The sequence below is a fragment of the Neolamprologus multifasciatus genome, chromosome 16 (genome assembly GCF_963576455.1).
Source record: "Neolamprologus multifasciatus chromosome 16, fNeoMul1.2, whole genome shotgun sequence".
NCBI lineage: Eukaryota > Metazoa > Chordata > Actinopteri > Cichliformes > Cichlidae > Neolamprologus > Neolamprologus multifasciatus.
The window spans coordinates 16,391,838-16,412,483 of NC_140454.1; the positions used below are offsets into that span (position 1 = coordinate 16,391,838).

A 20,646-nucleotide genomic window follows, 5' to 3' on the forward strand; every position below is an offset into this window, starting at 1 on the left:
CCGTTATTACACTCTTAAATTCTACTACTTGTTCCTGCATCTTTTGTGATCTTTTGTGACGCTTTGACTATTAAATCAGTAGTCGATGATTTTGATAGTCGACGTAATCGTGACTAGTCGACTAATCGTGGCAGCCCTATTTTCAACACAGCAGGTTACCTGGTGTAATGTTTTTCAGTTAAAAAGAAACATGGTCTGACTCCTACCTAACTATATAAAGAGTAACTGAAAGTTAAATGCAGCTAATATGTCCTGTTTTAAGCCAGGCACTTCCACCTCTGCTCCGCTGCGTCTCAGCCACCATCGCTCTGGCAGCAACAGCGCTAAAGCAAGTAGGAGAGAGCCGAGCTGGAACAAACCATTTTGGGAGGGGGAAGGGGTTATCTATACTTTTGTTGTTAAAATTTTCCATCTCAATTAAGTACTGTATGCTTTTTATACTTTTAGTAGTGTGTCCCACAAACAGCAAATATTTTCAAAAAAAGTAAGACATCTTTGGGGGTGCTTTGATTCATTTTGGGGGTGCTGAAGCACCTCCAAAACTGGGCTAAAATCGCCCCTGGTTCAAAAACATAAACAACTGTTGGATGTGATTTGAACCGGGGGAACAAATCATGGCAGGATCAGCCTGATGTTATTTGTATCCCACTGTAACTTTACTGTATAAAGAGCTAACATCTCCAAAATGTCAGGAGTAGTCATTACAACAAGTGTTTGTGAACTACAAATCAAGAATGTGGGATACTGTTTGTCCGTGATTTAAACAGCCCAGCGCTGTTCCCAACGAAGGGAAAACCAATCCTGCAGGGAGACCTACCTCGGCACTTGTGCAGGTGAAGCCAAAGGGAAGATATGCTTCACCATATTTTCTAGTCTTTGGCTTAGAATGAAGTTGGTTTGGAAACATATTCAGGGATGCTTCATCTCCTGCTTCGCGTTTGTGTGGGCGCCCGTGCTAGCAGTGTCCAAGCGTTGTTTTTTGTTTTTTGTTTCCCTTTTCATGCTGCGCCCCCCCTGCAATGGCTCTGCGCCCCCCCTAGGGGGCGGGCCCCACACTTTGGGAACGTCTGGGTTAAAGGCTTCCTGTAGCAGATATCTATGTGTCGGGGGGGTCCTATTTCACTGCAGGGCAACCTTTTTTCACAGTTGCAAATATGAGAGAGAAAGGGGGGAGGAATAAACAATGCAAAACAGGTCATCACTACTAATCATGGTTCAATGATGAATAGTTTAGGGATGGTTTGCTTAACCTAATGAAACAAAATTAGATGACAATAAATCAGTTGCATATATATATTTTCCTGTTTTTAAGCTGAACCTGCTCTCACTTTGGCGCATATGACTGGGTGCTCTGGTTGACAGCTGTTAACCATAGGCTGCAATCATTAACACAGCATTTTGGCGAAACAGGCCCAGCATGTACACAAATAAAGTAGTGCGGGAAGAACGCGCAGTGCGCAGTATAGCACAAACTGGAGGGCATGCGTGCAACCAAGCAACGAGTATGCCATCAGTCATGTACTGCCTACAAAGCAATAATACTTGTTTAATTACACACACACACACACACACACACACACACACACACACACACACACACACACTGTGTCCTGTTCATGTGCTTTCTTTGTAGTTAAAGTTGTAAGACCGGGCAGACATAAAGGAATTGAAAAGCTTCTTGGGTAGTGATGCTAAACTCTTCATCTACATTGCATTTGCTGGAATGGAAAAGTTAAAAGTACTCAAAATTGTTCATTTATTAATGGATCAGTATGTGATCTATCTAAACCTGATTGTCCTGAACTTCCCCTTGCTTACTTTCAGTCTGCAGTAGAGCGAAGTTTACTATAATATCTCATTTCACACATCAAAGCTGCAAAGAAGGAAATTACACATGCTTGACACGGTTGTCATAATTTCTTCCATCAGAATTATGCCACACATGACGTGTGCGTTTAGAACCTCAAGACCAATATTAAACTTGTACTTAGTTTAAACTTTCATTAGCTTGATAGTTTATATAATATAACATTTGGAGCATCTCCCACACAGATATATTTATTTAGTGAAGGGAAAACTAAGGGAGAACACTTAATTATAATTATACTCAATTTAATTGTTACAATTTGTTGCTGAAGGAAATCATTATATAGACTCCTCAAAAAAATAAAATAACATAACTAAACATAAAGAGCACCAAGCACTGCAGGATCCCTACAAAATGACCTCCAGACCATTGGTGTGAATGTCTCTGGCTGAACAATCAGAAGCTTCATGAGTGTGGCCTGAGGGGCTGGCATCCTCTAACAGGCCTTGTGCTCACTGCCTGGTATTGTGGAGTCTGACTGGCATTTGCCATAGAATACCAGAGTTGGTAGATCCACCAGTGGTGCCCTGTGCTTTCCACAGATTAGAGCAGGATGATCCCAAGGACGTGTTACAGACATGAAAGGGTCTGGTGAAGCTGTGGAGCATCACCGGTTTGGTGGTGGGTCAGTGATGGTCTAGGGAGGCATGTCCATGGATGGGAAGCACAGACCTATACAGGCTAGACAGTGACACCCTGACTGCCATTACGTATGAAGGATGAAATCCTTGGACCCACTGTAAGACCTGACGTTGGTGCAGGGGTCCTGCGTTCCTCCTCGTACCTGGTCTCATGTGGAAAAAGTATGCAGGCAGTTCTTAGCAATACAGTAACTAACCGCTTCCTTTTTTCCCCCTGCTGCTTCTTCTCAGATACAAATATAGCTGATCGTGAAGTTCAGTTCTCTTTCTCTCTCAGTCTGATGGTCTTGATGTTTAGACTGAACCAAGCAGCACTTCTCATTCCACTATTAGTAATGTGGCATGTCTTTGCAGGTACAGACATATTTATGTTCATCCTGTTATCGAAATTTGTCATTACCGATGACTATATTAATTGATTAACTCCTTTAAACTATAGGAATCACTAAAGACGACTGCAGAGCTTTTTTGGTGTCCAGAGGAGACTCAGTGACGCTGACCTGCAATATAAGACAGAATAATGTGACCCTAATCTCCTGGACCAACAGCAGATGTGTTTTTCAATATTCCAATGTGCTGAATCGCACCCATTCAAATTTCTCTTTTCATAGACTGAAAATAAATCATGAGTTTCCTACAGACCTCATTATTTTTAGTGCTCAGCCTGAAGATCAAGGACTTTATACATGTAGCATAACAGACAGAAGTGGCATATACAGCATTACATGGAGTTTAACTGTGTCTGAGAACCCCAAAGGTAGGTAGGACAAAACACAGAGCTAATCACTTCTAGTAAAGGTCAAACAAGCACTTGAAATTAATTTACTGCTGATTTTATACAGATTCCGCTTCATCAAAGTATTTTCTATACATACTCCCATCCGCAATTGGAATCATTCTATGTGGCATCACACTAGCTGTCTTTATCTGTGGGTGAGTAAAAGCTTTTAACTACTTAATTGTAAGCATGAATACATGAATGTAATCGAGGATAGTTCTGAATAATCAGTACTGCTTAAGACTGGTTAGACTGATTCGATCAATAATCTCACACGCTTTGTAACATTTTGTCTTTTTTTCCCACTTTACACCAAATTAGAAATGATCATTTTTTTTATGTTGACCAGACCGTTTAGTCTCAGTTATATGTTCAGCTTTTGAAATATATTTGAAGGTTGCACCGTATTAGATAAAAGACAGAACTGGAGTGTAGTTTGTGGTGCTAGTAGTTTGGTGTTCATTAACTAAATCGGCCATCAGAGCCTTTTGATGATGTATCTTTCTATGGAGCAGAGACTGAAAGAGTTCAGAATCCATAGGTTCAGAATCATGCATCAAGCAATCAAGCATTTCCATACAACAAACTGCATTCAGACACATTTATGCTTTTAAAAAATCTGATATACTCCATCCAAGGGAGGCTTGTAGGCCCGTTTAGCTTTTGGTATTTTGTGCATGATGACCTGATGTGGACATTCAGGGAACTCAGGACTAAACAAATAACATGGAAATTAATACCTGCACCTACCTGAGCCACAGCTAAAGAAAATCTTGAGAACACAAGAAATACATTAATCTGTTGTCATAACAGAGGTGCTAGAGCACGCACATTTGTCCTGCTTATAGACATTTTGGTGGCACAAGGGGTGAGCTATACTGGGCAGATAGTTTTAATGTTGTGATTGAACAGTATTTATCAGATTTATGATGTTAAAAAATTATTACTTAATTTCTCACATTGGCAAATGTTTTGTTTATTGCATGCTTTGTGTTTCTTACTGTAGGATGTGCATTGCCTTTCCTAACCCAGTGTGAGGTGTTTCATTATTGCTTTTTCTCTGCAGAAAAATTGTGATGAAGACACTGAATCAGGATCCAGTCCAGGATCATTTTCCTCCCCAGTCAGGAGAAGAGGTCAGAAGATGGTCACTCACATGTCTCTGCCTTTATTTTCTATCTTAGAACCTCCACTGATTTTTATTTTTCTCTTTTTGTCTTTGTAAGCAGTTCTTCCTCAACCACAGGGTGGCGCTGTTTGTTGTAAAAAATAAAAAGCAGAGGCGTCAATATATGGAGAGGGTGAATACAATCTATGATAATGTCTAAGCAGATCAACAATCCACACAAAAAGTTTTAAAGAAGGGGATTTTAAGGGAGCAACATCAGAGGGAGGACAACAGTGCTACTATAGCCAATAGAACAAATCCCTCTGCTTACACGAAGCAGCCAATTAGAAGAAGGTTTGTATTAAAGAAGACGAGAAGGGAACTAAACATGTTGTTTCAGAGACAGGATGAACTGCAGGTCTACCAAATAAATAGGGATGACATGAAACTGTGAATCAGAACAAGTCGACTCCAAGTGTAACTTAAATGTTCAAGAATTTTCCTTAAAGTTTTCACGTTTCACAGACAATAATGTATTCTCAGCTCAAGCTCGTTAATGTTTTTTCCATCTAGGTCTTCATTATAAGCTTGTTAGAGGGTGATTGTGTATTTTTTTTTAGCATTAGTGTGCGTGTGTGTGTGTGCACGTGTGTGTGTGTGTGTTCTGATAAAACCTTGCAGAGTGGGGTCATGTTAACGATCCTTTAACATTTTGATTATGTCCACTGAGGCCTTCGAGGTCAACTTAATGATGATTCTTACAAGTGTAATACGGAGCTGTTTAAAACTTTGTTTATTGCTACCATTGGTTGTGTTGACAATATATAAAGGATATGAGTGAAATAGGGTCAAACTTTCATAAAATCTCATCATCTCCTTAAATGTAAAAACTCCCTTGGCGGAGGTTTGTGCTCTCGGAACACTTCTTGTAATAGTTACATATTACACAATTTTTTGTTTATAACTAGTTTATATTGAATTATTGTTTAAATATTATATTGATTATGATTTAATTTGTCATGTGCTTAAACTTCATGCATCGTTAAATGAACTGCTTTTTTGTCCCCTGCAAGTAACCACTTCCTGTTCTTCGCATCACCTTTACAAGCACACGTAGAAGTGAAGCTTCACTTTGTCTGTCTGTAATCATGTTTGATCCAGATCAATCGGACATTCTCTTTAATTCATTCTTAACTGTCTACCATGTCCTCACAGGTGCAGCACAAGTTTTTGATGCACATTTTCCGAGTTTAGTAACAGAATTTGTTTTCATTGAAAGCACCCGGTGCACACTGTGCTTTGCCTGTGAGGTAGGAGAAAGGTGATTAGAGCTCGGTCTGCAGCCACACAATACGATTAAAGAACTTCCTCTGTCTTTAGTGTACCTGATGCTGTAGTGGACTTGTTTCTGAGAATAATAACTAACACTGTGATCTATTAATAAAACGAACATTAATTGGAATCGATTACAACACCTAGTAGAAGAAAAATGACATGTTTATATTTAGCATACCTGTGATTCACAATGAGGCTATAATAACTAAAATATACTGATAGTGTTTTTCTCCAACACCTTTGAAAAGTGTGAATTTCCTGTTTGTACTGTTTCTTTGCAGTTAAGCTTGAGAGACCCTGTGTGTGGGCAGAAATAAAGGAAACGAGAAGCACCTTCTGTACTGCTAGACCCTTGTTCTGCATGTGTGGTGGATAGACAAAAGTCATTTTTGTATGTCAGGCAGGCTGTTACTCATAACACATAGTTTCCTAATTAATGAGTCATTTTGGGATCTGATTAGACTTTTCAAACAGGTTCAGTTATTTATTAGGTTTTGCATTATCTAACACCATTTTCATTGAACATATAAGGTTTTTATTTTTTAAAAACATTTTCTTTCCTCACTTTAAACCTGCAGTAGAGCAGAGTGCACGATAAGGTGTCATTTTCCACAGCAAGGCCACAAAGATGGAAATCATACTTTAAAGAGTGTTACACACACACACACACACACACACACACACACACACACACACACACACACACACACACACACACACACACACACACACACACACACAATTGCATTCAAACACATATACAGTGTTTAGCATTATTTTGAAAATCTAGAAAACCTCAATTTTATTGAGAATATACAACTTAACTGACCACTTTATTAACTGGCCACTTTATTAGGTACACCTTGTTAGTATCAGATTAGATGGTAATTTTTATTTCAGAGCTAATCTAATTCTTCATGGCAACAGGGGTGATGGGCTTTTGGTTGAACATGATAGCATATTTGTGCGGATTTGTAAGCTCCTTCATGTGACTTTACCATCCTACCACATCCTAAAAGTGCTCTGGTCAACAGACAGTTTCACTTTTATTTGTCATATGCAAGTTAGCACAGGGTGAACATCGCAATGAAATGTATTTGACGAGCAGAAGACAGTCACTCAGCAGAATGGTACAGTAGAAAAAAAAAAAAAAAAAAAAAATATATAGAAAAATGTTGCCCTATGACAGCTGGGATAGGCTCCAGCGCCCTCCGCGACCCTGAAAAGGATAAGCGGAAGCGAATGGATGGATGGATGGATATATAGAAAAATAGTAAAGAGTAAAATATTAACAAGATGTAGTAAAAGAAAAAGAGATTTTAAGTTAACTGACTATATATATATATATATATATATATATATGCCTTCCTCAGCCAACTGCTGATAAAGGCAGCATGGATCCACCATGTTATACCCACCATTTGGATATAACAGCAATAGAGACTCATCAGGAAACATTTCACCAATCTTTGGATGCCTAACTGTGGTGAGCCAGTACTAACTGTTGCCTCAGTTTCCTGTTATTAGTTAACAGGAGTGACAACTGGTGTGATCTGTAGCCCATCTACTTCAAAGTTTGACATATCATGTGCTCAGAGATGCTCTTCTGCATAACTCAAATGCATTACCAAAAAAAACCCAACAACATACAAAAACCATAAAAACAAAAAGGTTTGAGGTGGTAACCAGAGTGTCAATAGTGGGACAATATGTGTGCTTGTGTGATTGTGTAAAGAGACTTATGTCACTGACATAACCAGGGTTTCTAATGAAACAGTTTTTAATTCAGTTAGCAAACAAAGCTTAATGGGAGCATTATACACAGCAAGAGGAGGTGGGTTTGACTCTTGCAACTGTGGTTTTACACTCTACATTTAACACCTGAAAGGTGTTGCTACGGTTTAGCTATTGTGCTCTGAAAACATTCACATTCTCACCAGAACCCGTGCACCATAAAAATCCTCGTTATCAGCAAATCCTCACAGTGAAGGACAGAAAAAAGAATCTCTTGTGTTTATACTAGTCACTATAAGGCAGTGTTACTAATCTTATCTCATATATTCAGGTATCTGAAACACCTGGAAAGTGCTAAGATATTATTATTGGTTGCTGCTTTTATTCTGCAGAAAGAATTATGATGAGGACACTGAAGCAGGATCCAGTCCAGGATCAGTTTCCCTCTCAGTCAGGAGAAGAGAACAGAAGATGTTTGTCATGTTATAGGCAGAAACTCTCTCAACCACAGGGTGGCACTGCTTGTTGTAATAAAATAACAAACACACCAGTGAGGTGGCAGGTTGAATTCAGTCTATGATGTTTAAGCAGATCCTTTTAGACATTATCGTTGACATTATCAGTTAGAGCCTGAAAGGTCCTGATAAAGTTTAGTTATTTAGCTCTCAAAACATTCACATTTTCACCAGAACACGTGCAACACAGCAAAAGCAGAAAGTCAGGAAGTCACTACACAAGAACAGTTTGTTTAAAATCACACAGTCCTGAGATGAAATGTCATCAGTCAGCTGCTAATGAATATTTATACATGTCTGTTAATAGACAACATATTAATGTTAATAATAATTCTCTATTGAGTCACGTGACAGTGAACTATTGATTATGACATATCTAATGTCTTCTATAAAAATGACCTGCTGTTGTTAATTGTTCTACTTCAGATTCATAAAGCAGAACAATCACAGTTGTGTCACAAACTGAGCAATGCAAGAAAATCATTGCAGGTCCCAGTTTTTATCTGATTAACAATGCAGATGTGGTTTTAATAGTTGAAAAATGCTTCTTTACTCAGGTGCAGCTTATATTTTCCATTTATGACATGAGTGACTAAATTACAAGAGGAAATTAATTGCAATATAATTGTGTTCAGTTTCTGGAAGAAATATACTTCAGTTGTGACAATTCTGAATCATTGCATACATTACTTAAATGTAAATTATCGCTTCAACAAATGGTGATACATTCACATACATTAGTTCAGAGCTCAACTCTACAGCAAGTAACCACTTCCTTTTTTTGCGGCTCCTCCTCAGATGTCAATACAGTTGGCAGTAAAGTTCAGGTCTGTTTCTCTCTCTGTCTGATGATCACGATGTTCACTATAAACCGAGCAGCACTGCTTTGCATTCAGCTGTTAGTGATGTGGGATGTCTTTGCAGGTAAAGAGCACATTTGTGTTTGAGATTCACTTTTTTACAGATGAAGTGCAGATAGAATTTTATATTGAATGATTGTCTCCTTTAATCTATAGAGATCGTTAAAGACGACCACAGAGCTGTGCTGGTGTCCCAAGGAGACTCAGTGATGCTGACTTGCAACATATCCAAGACAAATGCAACACTGATCACCTGGACCAAAAACAGATCTGTTTTTAAATTTTCCATTGCATTGAATCGCACCTATTCAAATTTCTCATTTCATAGACTGAACATAAACAATGAGTTTCCTACAAAGCTCATTATTTTTAGTGCTCAACCTGAAGATGAAGGACTTTATATGTGTAACATAACAGACAGATGTGGCCTACACAGCATTACATGGAGTTTAACTGTGTCTGAGAACCCCAAAGGTAGGTAGACAAAAAGCAGATCCAGTCAATTCTAGCAAAGGTCAACCAAGCATTTTAAATTAATTCACTGCTGATTTGATACAGAATCCACTTCATCAAAGTATTTTCTATACATACTCCCACCTGCAATTGGATTCCTTCTGTGTTGCATCACACTGGCTGTCTTCCTCTACAGGTGAGTAAAACCTTTTTATCTTCATAATGAATGCATGAATGTGATTATTTTTTGTTTGTCTGTAGAATTGTTCTCAGTACATGTAAGACTGATTGGATTATAAACACTATTTTCTATTTTATCTGCCTACACTGAAAATGTTTAAAGTTTGTTTTAAATAAGTAAAGAGGGAAATGGAAATGTGATATTGTGGCTTATACCACTGCGTTCATAGACGTGATGATTAATATTGTCATATTTCTATGATGTTTTTAAAGCAAATCATTACATTAGTGATCACAGGCTCAGTGCCTCATTGCACAGAGCTCAGATCTTTTTCATTGCTAAATGCAACTTTTTATTTAATAAGATGATGCATTATTATCTATCTTTGAAAACTTCAAGGATGAAAGAGCTCAGACTTTTTTTCACTACTTCTGTAAGCACTGCAAACCTGCTCTGAATTTAAAGTTGTGAATCAGCCCGCTGTGCTTTCTTGCAGGGGGGCTATTGTTATATACAACAGGGCAAAAAGTGACAATGACAGTAGTAAAGAACTGGCTAAAAGTGGTTAGAGTCAAAGCTGTCATCCACTTTTCTCTGAGGCAACCCTTCGCCAACATGTACATTTACATCCTACAACTACAAAAGAATGCAAGCTGAACTCATTCTGTACAGATTCATCATACATTTGGAAAAAACCCATTAAAATAACAAAGAAGACGTCGTCCCACTAAACACTGGATGTTTTATAGACGTGCACTTTTGTTTTAGCTCAAGAGCTTGCGTCATCTTGGAGATGTCCGCTAATCTCTCTGCATTCCTTCATACATAACTGTTATGATCAATCCCATTTCAGAAAGTGTTATACTTTTCTAGATCATTTTCCAATAACTTCCTAGCCTGTAGGAAACATGCCCTCCACCCTCTGGAAACATGGGACTACAGAAGCAGTATAAAAATAACATCTGTCCACAACGACCACATTTGGACTATAAATCGCCTGTACATGGCGGGCCTACGGACATCAACATCAGACATTACAAAACAACCCCTTCAGTGTGTATCAAAATTTGACGTCCAAAAATGACATATGAAAGACGTGACACCAATATCACTTTGCATAGTGGGTTAGGGTTAGGTCTTGATCCCAGAGGTTATATGGGGTCTCATGTGTATGTTGTCTCTGTTTGGGGAATACAATCTTTGAGTCCTTCCATTCATGTAGAGTTTCACATGGGTGGGGTAATACAGGAATACAGGAAGTGAACGATCAAAAATGAGAGCCAATGAGGAGTACAAAATAAAACAGGAACAGAAAATAAACACACTAAAAATGCACAATGGTTTCATACTTCAGTGGCAGTGACCTCAATTTTACTGCATACCTATACAACAAACTGCATTCACACTCGTGTATACTATGCTTAAAAATCTAATATTATTTGCGATTATTGATGCACGCACAGTAATTTGGAGTTCAGTATTTTGCTCAAAGACAACTTCACATGTGGACTGAGGGAACTCTAGATGAAACAATAAACCTGTGAATTAGTAGACTGCCCACTCTCCTGATTCACAGGCTGCTCTGAAGAACATCTTGAGAACTCAATCAAGAACCTCAGATATTCAACCTTAAAACCTCCTCAGATCTGTATCAGATTGAGGACTGAGGTGGCAGAACAAGCTGAATTATTCTGTTTATGAATGTTTTGGTGGACAAACGGGATCGAAACAATACTGAGCAGGTTGTTTTAAAATGAAATAAATTACACCGTTCAAATACTGCAACACAAAAGTCAGCGTTACAAACAATGCACTTAAAAATCTAAAACAGCATTTAATTTACCGTTTGTGCTAATAGACATTTTGTTTAGCATTAAAGTTTTGAGTTTTAATATTCAGTCCTTCACTAATTGACATTTACACAATAGTTTCAAAAAGCACAGGCATTATATTATTTTTTTCAAATATAGCATACGCACAATGTAGTTCCATTTAAAAATGGGGAAAAAGTACTATCTATCTATCTATTTATCTAGACATTTAAGAAGCGAAATGAATTTTACAGGATTTAGAGAAAGTGTGCAATAGTTACTTAAACTAAATTAGGCTGGAGCATAAATTTGGCCACCCTTGATGTTTTATTGATTTCAATACATTTAGCACTAATTATTGGAACATAAAATTTGTTTGGTAAGCTCATTGGCCCTTGACCTACATACACAGGTGAATCCAGTCATGAGAAAGCGTATGTAAGGTGGCCAATTGCAAGTTTTTCTCCTCTTTGCGTCTTCTCTGAAGAGTGGCTACATGGGAGCCTAAAAACAACTCTCAAATGACCTGAAAACAAAGACTGCTCAACATCATGGTTTAGGGGAAGTATACAAAAAGCTATCTCAGAGATTTCAGCTGTCAGTTTCCACTATGAGGAACATATTGAGGAAATGGAAGACCACAGGCACAGTTCTAGTTAAGGCTGGAAATGACAGGTCAAGAAAAATCTTAGATAAGTAGAGGCGAAGGATCGTGAGAGTCAACCCACAGACCAGCTCCAAAGACCTACAACATCATCTTGCTTCAGATGGTGTCACTGTGCATTGTTTAATTATTCAGTGCATTTTGGAGAAGGAGATGCTGTATGGGAGAGTAATGCAGAGGAAGCCTGTTCTGCACACTTGCCACAAACAGAGTCACTTGAGGTATGCTAAAGCACATTTGGACAAGCCAGCTTCATTTTGGAATAAGGGGCTGTGGACTGATAAAACTAAAATTGAGTTATTTGGACATAACAAGAGGCGGTATGCATGGTGGAAACAGAACACAGCATTCCTAGAGAAACACTTGCTACCCACAGTAAAATGTGGTGGCGGTTCCATCATGCTGTGGGGCTGAAGTGCAGGTACTGGGAATCTTGTTAAAGTTGAGGGTTGCATTCCAGTCAGTATCAGCAGGTTCTTGAAAATCTACTAAGACGTTCAGGCAGAGGATCAAGTACAACATTCTGGAATGGCCATCTCAGTCCGCAGACCGGAATATTATTGAAAATCTATGGTGTGACCTAAAGCGGACTGTCCATGCTCAGAAACCATCAAACCTGAGTGAACTGGAGATGTTTCGTAAAGACGAAAGGTCCAAAATCCCTTCAGCCAGAATCCAGACTCTCATTGGAAGCTATAGGAAGTGTTTAGAAGCTGTTATTTCTGTAAAAGGAACATCTACTTACTTAATACTTAAGCTACTGTGTACTTCACACACATGGAGAGATGCCAAACTGACTTTCATTGTTCTTGTAACAGTGACAATAAAAAGCTATTCTATTCTAAATATAGATGTAATTTTTCTGTTGGGGTGGCCACATTTATGCACCTGCCTACATAACTATTGCAACATTTCTGTAAATCCTATAAATTTCATTTCACTTCTAAAATATCATTGTGTTCATCTGCTATATGATATATTTAAATGAAATTGCTGATCCAAATAGCCAGTGATTTACGAAGGAAAATTATGAAAATTATCAAGGGTGCCCAAACTTTTGCATACCACTGTAAGTCCAAAATGCAGTAGGAGGAAGTATGTACATACTTATTAATCCCTACCCCACGCTCAACACTCTATTGAATCAACATATTCTGTGTTACCCCAACTTCCCCTCATCACTAACCCCACACAATAAAGACAGGCTGAAGGACATGTATAACCATAGCTACAGTGAGAGATATAATTCAGATACAATTTAGCATAGTTATATATAATATCTTCATCAGCTTTATCAGTTTTATATTCTTCCAAAAGCACGTTTCAAAACATCTTTGTGAACGGACTAATGCTTGAACATTGCTGTAGACCCACAGGAAAACTGTTTCACAGTTTTACTCCACAAATGGTAATACAAAAGGTTTTAACTCTTGTCTGTGTCTGTGAGTCTTCAAATTAAATTTTCCCCTCAAATCATAGTCCTCTTCTCTGTCAAAAAAACATCCTTTGTACATTTCCCGGTAACATATTATATCTGGCTTTGTACATAATCTTTGCTGTTTTTTTTATTTTATAAGATCCATAAGCCTCAAGATTTTCAATTTTAAGAACATAATGTTAGTGTAGTATCTAAATCCTGCTTTAGTAATCATCCCGATTGCTTTTTTCTGAGTTTTACATAATGGTTATCTATTTGTTATCTATTATCACAACCAGAAATTTTGTATGAGAAACTTGCTCCACTTCAACATTATTTATCAACAATTTGCTCCAGCATCTCTTTTACAAGTTCCAAATAACATAAATGTAGTTTTATTCAAGTTTAACAACAACTTATTTCTATCAAACCATATTTTCAGTTTAATTATTTCTTGTGTGACAATTTCCAAAATCCATGAATTCTCGCCAGCACAAAAAATATTTGTATCATCTGTAAATAAAACAAACTGTAATATATCAGATGTTGTACATCAGTTTTGGTCCCAATACTGACCCCTGTGGAGCGCCACAAACACTGTCCAGGCACTCTTATTGATATTCACCAATCTTCACAAATTGTTCTGTCTATCAAATAATAAGCTTTTTTTTAGGTCAACAAAAACTCCAACTGTGCATTTTCTTTGAACTATATTATTAGTGATATTTTCAATTAGTTCAGTTAGTGCCGTGGTTGTTGATCTGTTTGGTCTGAAACCATACTGACTGTCCATTATTATTTGATGTTTATCAATGAATTTGTCAAGTCTATTAATGAAAACTTTTTCCTGTATTTCTGAAAATTGTGAAAGTAGAGAAACAGGCCTGTAATTTGTGAACTGGTGGTATTACTTTAGCTGTTTTCATTTGTATTGGGAATATTATATCCCGTTATAACAGGATGTTCCAAAATTCAACCCTATTATTGCAATAGCCACAATAATAACAATACTTAAAGAACTGGGATGTGTGAGTAATGGGACTGAAAAACACAATAACTGTATACGCAACTGTTTATATTCACCTTCAAAGGCAATTTTCACATTTTTCTTTGCTATGAACTGTCAGATTTTGTATTGTGCGATTAAAAGTGTGTGTCATACATATCACCCATAATTCATACCTCTAATTTGGTAAATATCAAAAAACAGCAACAGATATTTATAATTTTCACTATAAATAATCCACTATCAGAAAATTTTCAAAGGAAGGAAAGAGAAAAAAGAATATGTTTTGTGTTTATTCTAGTCATGATGAGGCAGTGTTTACTCATCCTGTCTTACTGAAACACCGGGCGACTTCTAAGATTTTATTATTGGTCACTTCTTTTTTTGCAGAAAAAGCATGATGATGAAACTAAATCAGGATGCCGTCCAGGATCAGATTCCTCCTCAGTCAGGAGAAGAGGTCAGAAGATTGTTGCCATCTTTAACACTGTCACATGTCTCTGCCTTAGTACAGTCTAGACTGATTTTTATTTTTACTTTGTCTTCATAGACATCTCTCCCTCAACCACAGGGTGGCAGCACTAATTTCAAAAACAACAGACAGAGGAGTCAGTATATGGAGAGACTGAATTCAATCTATGATCACTTCAATCTATGATCAACTGAAAAACCTTCCAGTTCCTGACAGACATGAACAGTGTCAAAGCAGAAACTAAAAGGGAACGCCATCAGAGGCAGGACACCCGGGCTATAATGCCCTCAGCTTCAGCTCAGACAAATGACTCTGCCTGTGAGCACAGCAGTTCCAACCATCCATCACCATACAAGGAGCTTTTATATCTCAAGGATCTTTGCTTTAATAACTTTGACAGAAGTGTTTTTCTTCATCTGTCAGTATAAGACCAGGTTCACCAACTTATGTACTGTCAACCTATTGACTGACTATAAGAAAGCCTATGACTCACACATGGATCCTGGAATGCCTAGAAATACAAGACCAACAGGACCCTAAGAGCCTTCATCAGGAATTAAATGGGGATGTGGTGAACAATGCTTGAGGCCAACTTGAAGCCAAGTGCGTGGTCAAGTGTGGGATTTAACAAGGAGATGCACTGTCCCCACTGCACTGAACCCCCTTAGCCAGATCATTAACAAGGCTGGCTAGGGATAGCAACTACACAATCAAGCAATCATCAGCCACCACACCTACATGGATGACATCAAACTGTATGCCAAGAGTCACTGATCCATACCACTAGGATATACAGCAATGACACTGTGATTTCATGCGGACTGGAGAAGTGTAGTGAGATGGTAACAAAGAGAGGGAAAGCAGAACTGAGCAAACTGCACAAGCAGAAGGCAACAATGTAGACATCAAGGACAGCTACAAGTCCATCCATACCATGCATGGAGGGTTTCACCATATCCTGGGATTGTACACTAAGCTGAATGAAGGAAACTAGTGAGTGTCAGTGTCATTATTGCTTTACTCTGCAGAAAAATTATGATAAGGACACTGAATCAGGATCAGTTTCTCCCTCAGTCAAGAGAAGAGATCAGAAGATTATCATCATCTTTAATACTCTCAAATTTTGTCTACCAAATTTTATTTTAGCCTTTTGTCTTTATAGGTAAGTATATTTATTTATACATGATTTCAAGTTCTCTGAACCATTTTCCAACAAAAAACACTCACGAAATTCAGACCTCCACCAATGCAGGTCACTCTCTGTGCAGGATTTTAGGGAATAGTGTTGTAATTTGTATTCATTATTTTGTTTTCTTTGTTGCTTTTAAGCATTTTTAAAGAAGTTTCACTGCATAAATAATTAAGTGTAAAGTGCAGACGTTTGCTATTTGCCCAACAGAAATACTTTTTAATACGTGTGCCATAATTTTGAGTATAATAATAATAATATTTTTTATTGTTCATTAATGTGGATGTAGTGCATGTTTGTTTAGTAAAATTTCCCTATATATTTAGTAATAATTAGCAAATGAACAAAAGTTTTCTATGTTAATGTACATTTTTGGAGTTTAGCTATTCTGTTTTTACATTTTGTATTTTTGTATTGATTTTTTATTTTGTCTTTACATCAAAGAGTGGTACAGATGAGTACAGAGCTGTGTTGTTGTCAACAAGACACTTGGTGATGTTGACTTGCAGCATATCCAATAAAAAAAAGATTACACAATAATCTCTTGGATTTTCAATATTTCCTTCAGCTAGAATCACTGCACATAAACAGCGGTTATAGTTATTTGGCCTGCAGCATTCACACTACCCCTCTAAATGTACTTGAAATGAGAGGAGAATTAAACACAGAATTAATTTGACTGCAATCTGCTATCTACTGACATCTAGTGGTGAGATTACAGCTACACACTGTACCTTAAATCAACCTCCCAACTTTTAAGTGACTGTTTAAGACTGACATATTATATTATTTGTATGTTGAAATATTATGTGATTAAACTTCATGAACCCTTAAATTTATTTTATTTCATTAACTAAACATAAATCAAGAATTACCCACAAAGTTCATTCTTTTTACTGAAGACACTTATACATGGGGCAGCACGGTGTCACGGTTGTTAGCACTGTTGCCGCACAGCAAAAAGGTCCTGAGTTCAATTCCACCATCAGGCCGGGGTCTTTCTGTGTGGAGTTTGCATGTTCTCCCCGAGTTTGCGTGGGTTCCCTCCGGGTACTCTGGCTTCCTCCCACCATCCAAAGACATGCAACTTGTGGGGATAGGTTAATTGGATAATCCAAAATTGCCACTAGGTGTGAACGTGAATGCGAATGGTTGTCTGTCCCTGTGTGTTAGCCCTGCGACAGACTGGCGACCTGTCCAGGGTGTACCCCGCCTCTCGCCCTTTGACAGCTGGGATAGGCTCCAGCGCCCCCCGCCCCCCTGAAAAGGATAAGCGGAAGCGAATGGATGGATGGAATGGACATTTATACATGCGACATTACAAGTGACCTATTCTTCATCGCTTCTAATTTTATACAGAAACCATTTCATCAAAGTATTTTCTATACATACTCCCACCTACAATTGGATTGCTTATAGAAAAGGATGATTCTTGAAATTGTGTCCAACCGAGATACACTGTTAATCAATGTGACATTTGATCTCTAAGATTCTTTCTTATAAACGACGTTTGAATGCATAAATGTAGAATATATATGAATATATGTAACAAGTGGAACATGTAATGTTTTTAAATAGCCAGCAGATTGTGACAGTTGATATTATATATTTATTTATATATATATTTATATTATTAAGTTGATAAGTTGGTTAGTGATAACTGGATAAATGTGATTTAAAAGGTGGCCTTTAACCTTTGTTCGTCTAAGATGACTACCTGGGATTTACAGAACGAGATGTTTATTATTAGTGGTTTTTAACATCACAAAAATGTGATGAAACAAATGTGATAAACAATCTGAGAAGCATTTTATGTGAAGTATATTGAGTTAATATTTTGTGAAAGATTTAAGAGAAATCCAACTGTACAATGAAATAAAAATTCTAATAAATAAAATGTATGATTGAGTGCTGACAAAATGGGTAAAATGAACTTTCATTTTATTGATAAAAGATTCAAACTTGAGAAATTCTTCAATTAGAAAATAAAATGTATTAATTTAGTGAGCACCCCAAACTATTTGTATTTTTAAAATGAATGAATGAGCCAAAGAAAACACTGAAAAGAAGAAATGTCAGTAGTAAGGTAGAGGTGAGTGATATAATATCTAACTTTGGGAAATTTTGGGTCCTTTCATTTTGCTTTGAGATCTTCAACTTTCTGAAATTCATTTCCTAAATACACAGTTTTTACTTCATTAAACCAACCAGTACAACTTTACAATGTAAAAGCACACCACAGTATTTGGGTGTCATTTTCAGAGGTGGTGATGTAGTGTTGCAGTTCAAAGTTGCCTCTCTACACAAGTGAGTCACACGAGAGACTAAATTATAGGAGACAATTATTTGTCATATAATTATATTCCCACTTCACTTTCCATGTTCGAACTGTGACAGTTTGTTGTGAATCTGAAATATTGTATAAATTACTCCCATGTAACATGTGTTTTTCCAAGTATTTTCTCAAAAAAGGTGAATCACATATTTGTGTTGAGTTTAAGTGCAACAAACCACTTCCTCTTTTTTTTGCGGCTCCTCCTCAGATACACATAAAGCTGACGGTGAAGTTCAGGTCTGTTTTTCTGTCTGATGAACATGATGCTCGAACTAAATCGAGCAGCACTGCTCCTCGTTCAGCTGTTAGTGATGTGGGATGTCTTTGCAGGTAAAGAGCACATTTGTGTTTAAAATTCACTTTTTTTTTCCAGATGAAGTGCAGATATAATTTTATATTGAATGATTGTCTCCTTTAAACTATAGAGATCGTTAAAGACGACCACAGAGCTGTGCTGGTGTCCAGAGGAGACTCAGTGACGCTGACTTGCAACATATTCAAGACAAATGCAACACTGATCACCTGGACCAAAAACAGATCTGTTTTTAAATTTTCCATTGCATTGAATCGCACCTATTCAAATTTCTCATTTCATAGACTGAAAATAAATCATGAGTTTCCTACAAAGCTCATTATTTTTAGTGCTCAACCTGAAGATGAAGGACTTTATATGTGTAACATAACAGACAGATGTGGCCTACACAGCATTACATGGAGTTTAACTGTGTCTGAGAACCCCAAAGGTAGGTAGGACAAAAAGCAGATCCAGTCAATTCTAGCAAAGGTCAACCAAGCATTTTAAATTAATTCACTGCTGATTTAATACAGACACTTCATCAAAGTATTTTCTATACATATTCCCACCTGCAATTGGATTCCTTCTGTGTTGCATCACACTAGCTGTGTTTCTCTACAGGTGAGTAAAACCTTTTTATCTTCATAATGAATGCATGAATGTGATTATTTTGTGTTCTTCTTCTTTCTTTGGCTGCACGAAATAAGAAAAAGACAAAGTGAAATGGAAATAAATTTATATGGCTAATATTATAGGGTAGTAATTCGTCTAAAATTAAAATTGTCATATTTCTATGATGGTTTCAAAGCAAATTATGATAAATGAAAATTCCAAGTACACAATACAATCAAAAAATAAAATGCATTTAGATTCATAAAACCAACCTGGACCTCTTGAGTTCAGTTCAGTTAAATAACAAAATCACTGACGCAGGGTGAATGTTAATACCAGACAAAGAATGCAGGTGAAAAATCTCTCATTGTATCCAGCTCTGTCAGTAAACATGGTAAACTGTGATGGAGCAAAATACTGAAACTGCATCCATCGACAGTGTCTGTCAGTAGTTTCTTTTATTACTCAACCCAACCTTTTTATTTCATATGAAGATGCTTTATTGTTTTAAGTAGGAGAACACCAGAATTATCAAGTTTGAGCTGAAATAGGTTTTATTTTTCAAGTTTAGTTTTTTGTTCAGTACGTCTGTAAAGGCTTAAATCAGCTTCTGTTCTTTATGTTGGCCTATTTTTCTATACAGATGAGAGTAAAAAGAGGAAATAAGAGTCGTGAAGAAGCGGTTAAAGGTGGTCAGAGTCAAAGCTAACACTGATACTGGGGACTTTTTCTTTTTTTTTCTTTTTTTGTGGTAAACCTTCTCCGGCGTGCATGTTTCCATTCTGCAACTAGAAAAATACCTTTGTTACTCTCAAAGAGTCTGCGTTCACTGTGTGTAGGGTCATCGTGCTTCATGTAGATTTTGCTACAAACAACTGAGTGGTAGCCCCACTGAGACCCCAAATGAGTATTTAGATACCTTGGCCCAGTATGTTAAGCCAACTGTCACAAACCTGGGGGTCAAAGTGGACTCTGAACTGAAGCTTGACAGTCGGATTAAGGCAAAATCAAGCTTCTTTCAGCTCAGGCAGCTGGCTAAAATAAAGCCAATTCTTTCACGGCAGCACACGACAGTTGTTTGCACTCGGCTGGATTACTGTAATGCACTTTATATAGGGATCAGTGCATCATACATTACTCATCTACAGAGGGTGCAAAATACCGCAGCTCCTCTTTTAACTGGCACCCATATTTTAGCTTCACTTGACTGGCTGTCCATTTCTTTTAGGATTCATTTTTAAATTCTTTTATTTGCTTTTAAAGCCCTCAATGGCCTAGCCCCATCATATCTGTCTGAGCTGCTGCAGCCTTATACACCCACCCGCTCTCTCAGGTCAGCTGATCAGCTGCTTCTGAATGTACCCAGGACTGAG

General features: G+C 37.4%; 2 protein-coding genes across 2 annotated transcripts; both read left to right on the forward strand.

Annotated features, from left to right (window-relative positions):
• Positions 1-1,551: 1,551 nt before the first annotated feature.
• Positions 1,552-16,871, forward strand: LOC146500555 (uncharacterized). The gene is made up of 9 exons (XM_085134567.1): positions 1,552-2,862; positions 2,948-3,265; positions 3,351-3,441; positions 4,353-4,464; positions 8,614-8,902; positions 8,995-9,312; positions 9,397-9,487; positions 14,761-14,830; positions 14,921-16,871. Exons 1-9 carry the CDS (start codon positions 2,580-2,582, stop codon positions 15,026-15,028), a joined length of 1,680 nt encoding a protein of 559 aa, XP_084990693.1. The 5' UTR covers positions 1,552-2,579; the 3' UTR covers positions 15,029-16,871.
• A 776-nt stretch (positions 16,872-17,647) lies between these two features.
• Positions 17,648-20,626, forward strand: LOC146500556 (uncharacterized). Its single transcript, XM_085136051.1, has 2 exons — positions 17,648-18,696; positions 18,792-20,626. Exons 1-2 carry the CDS (start codon positions 18,621-18,623, stop codon positions 19,115-19,117), a joined length of 402 nt encoding a protein of 133 aa, XP_084992177.1. The 5' UTR covers positions 17,648-18,620; the 3' UTR covers positions 19,118-20,626.
• The last annotated feature ends 20 nt before the right edge of the window (positions 20,627-20,646 follow it).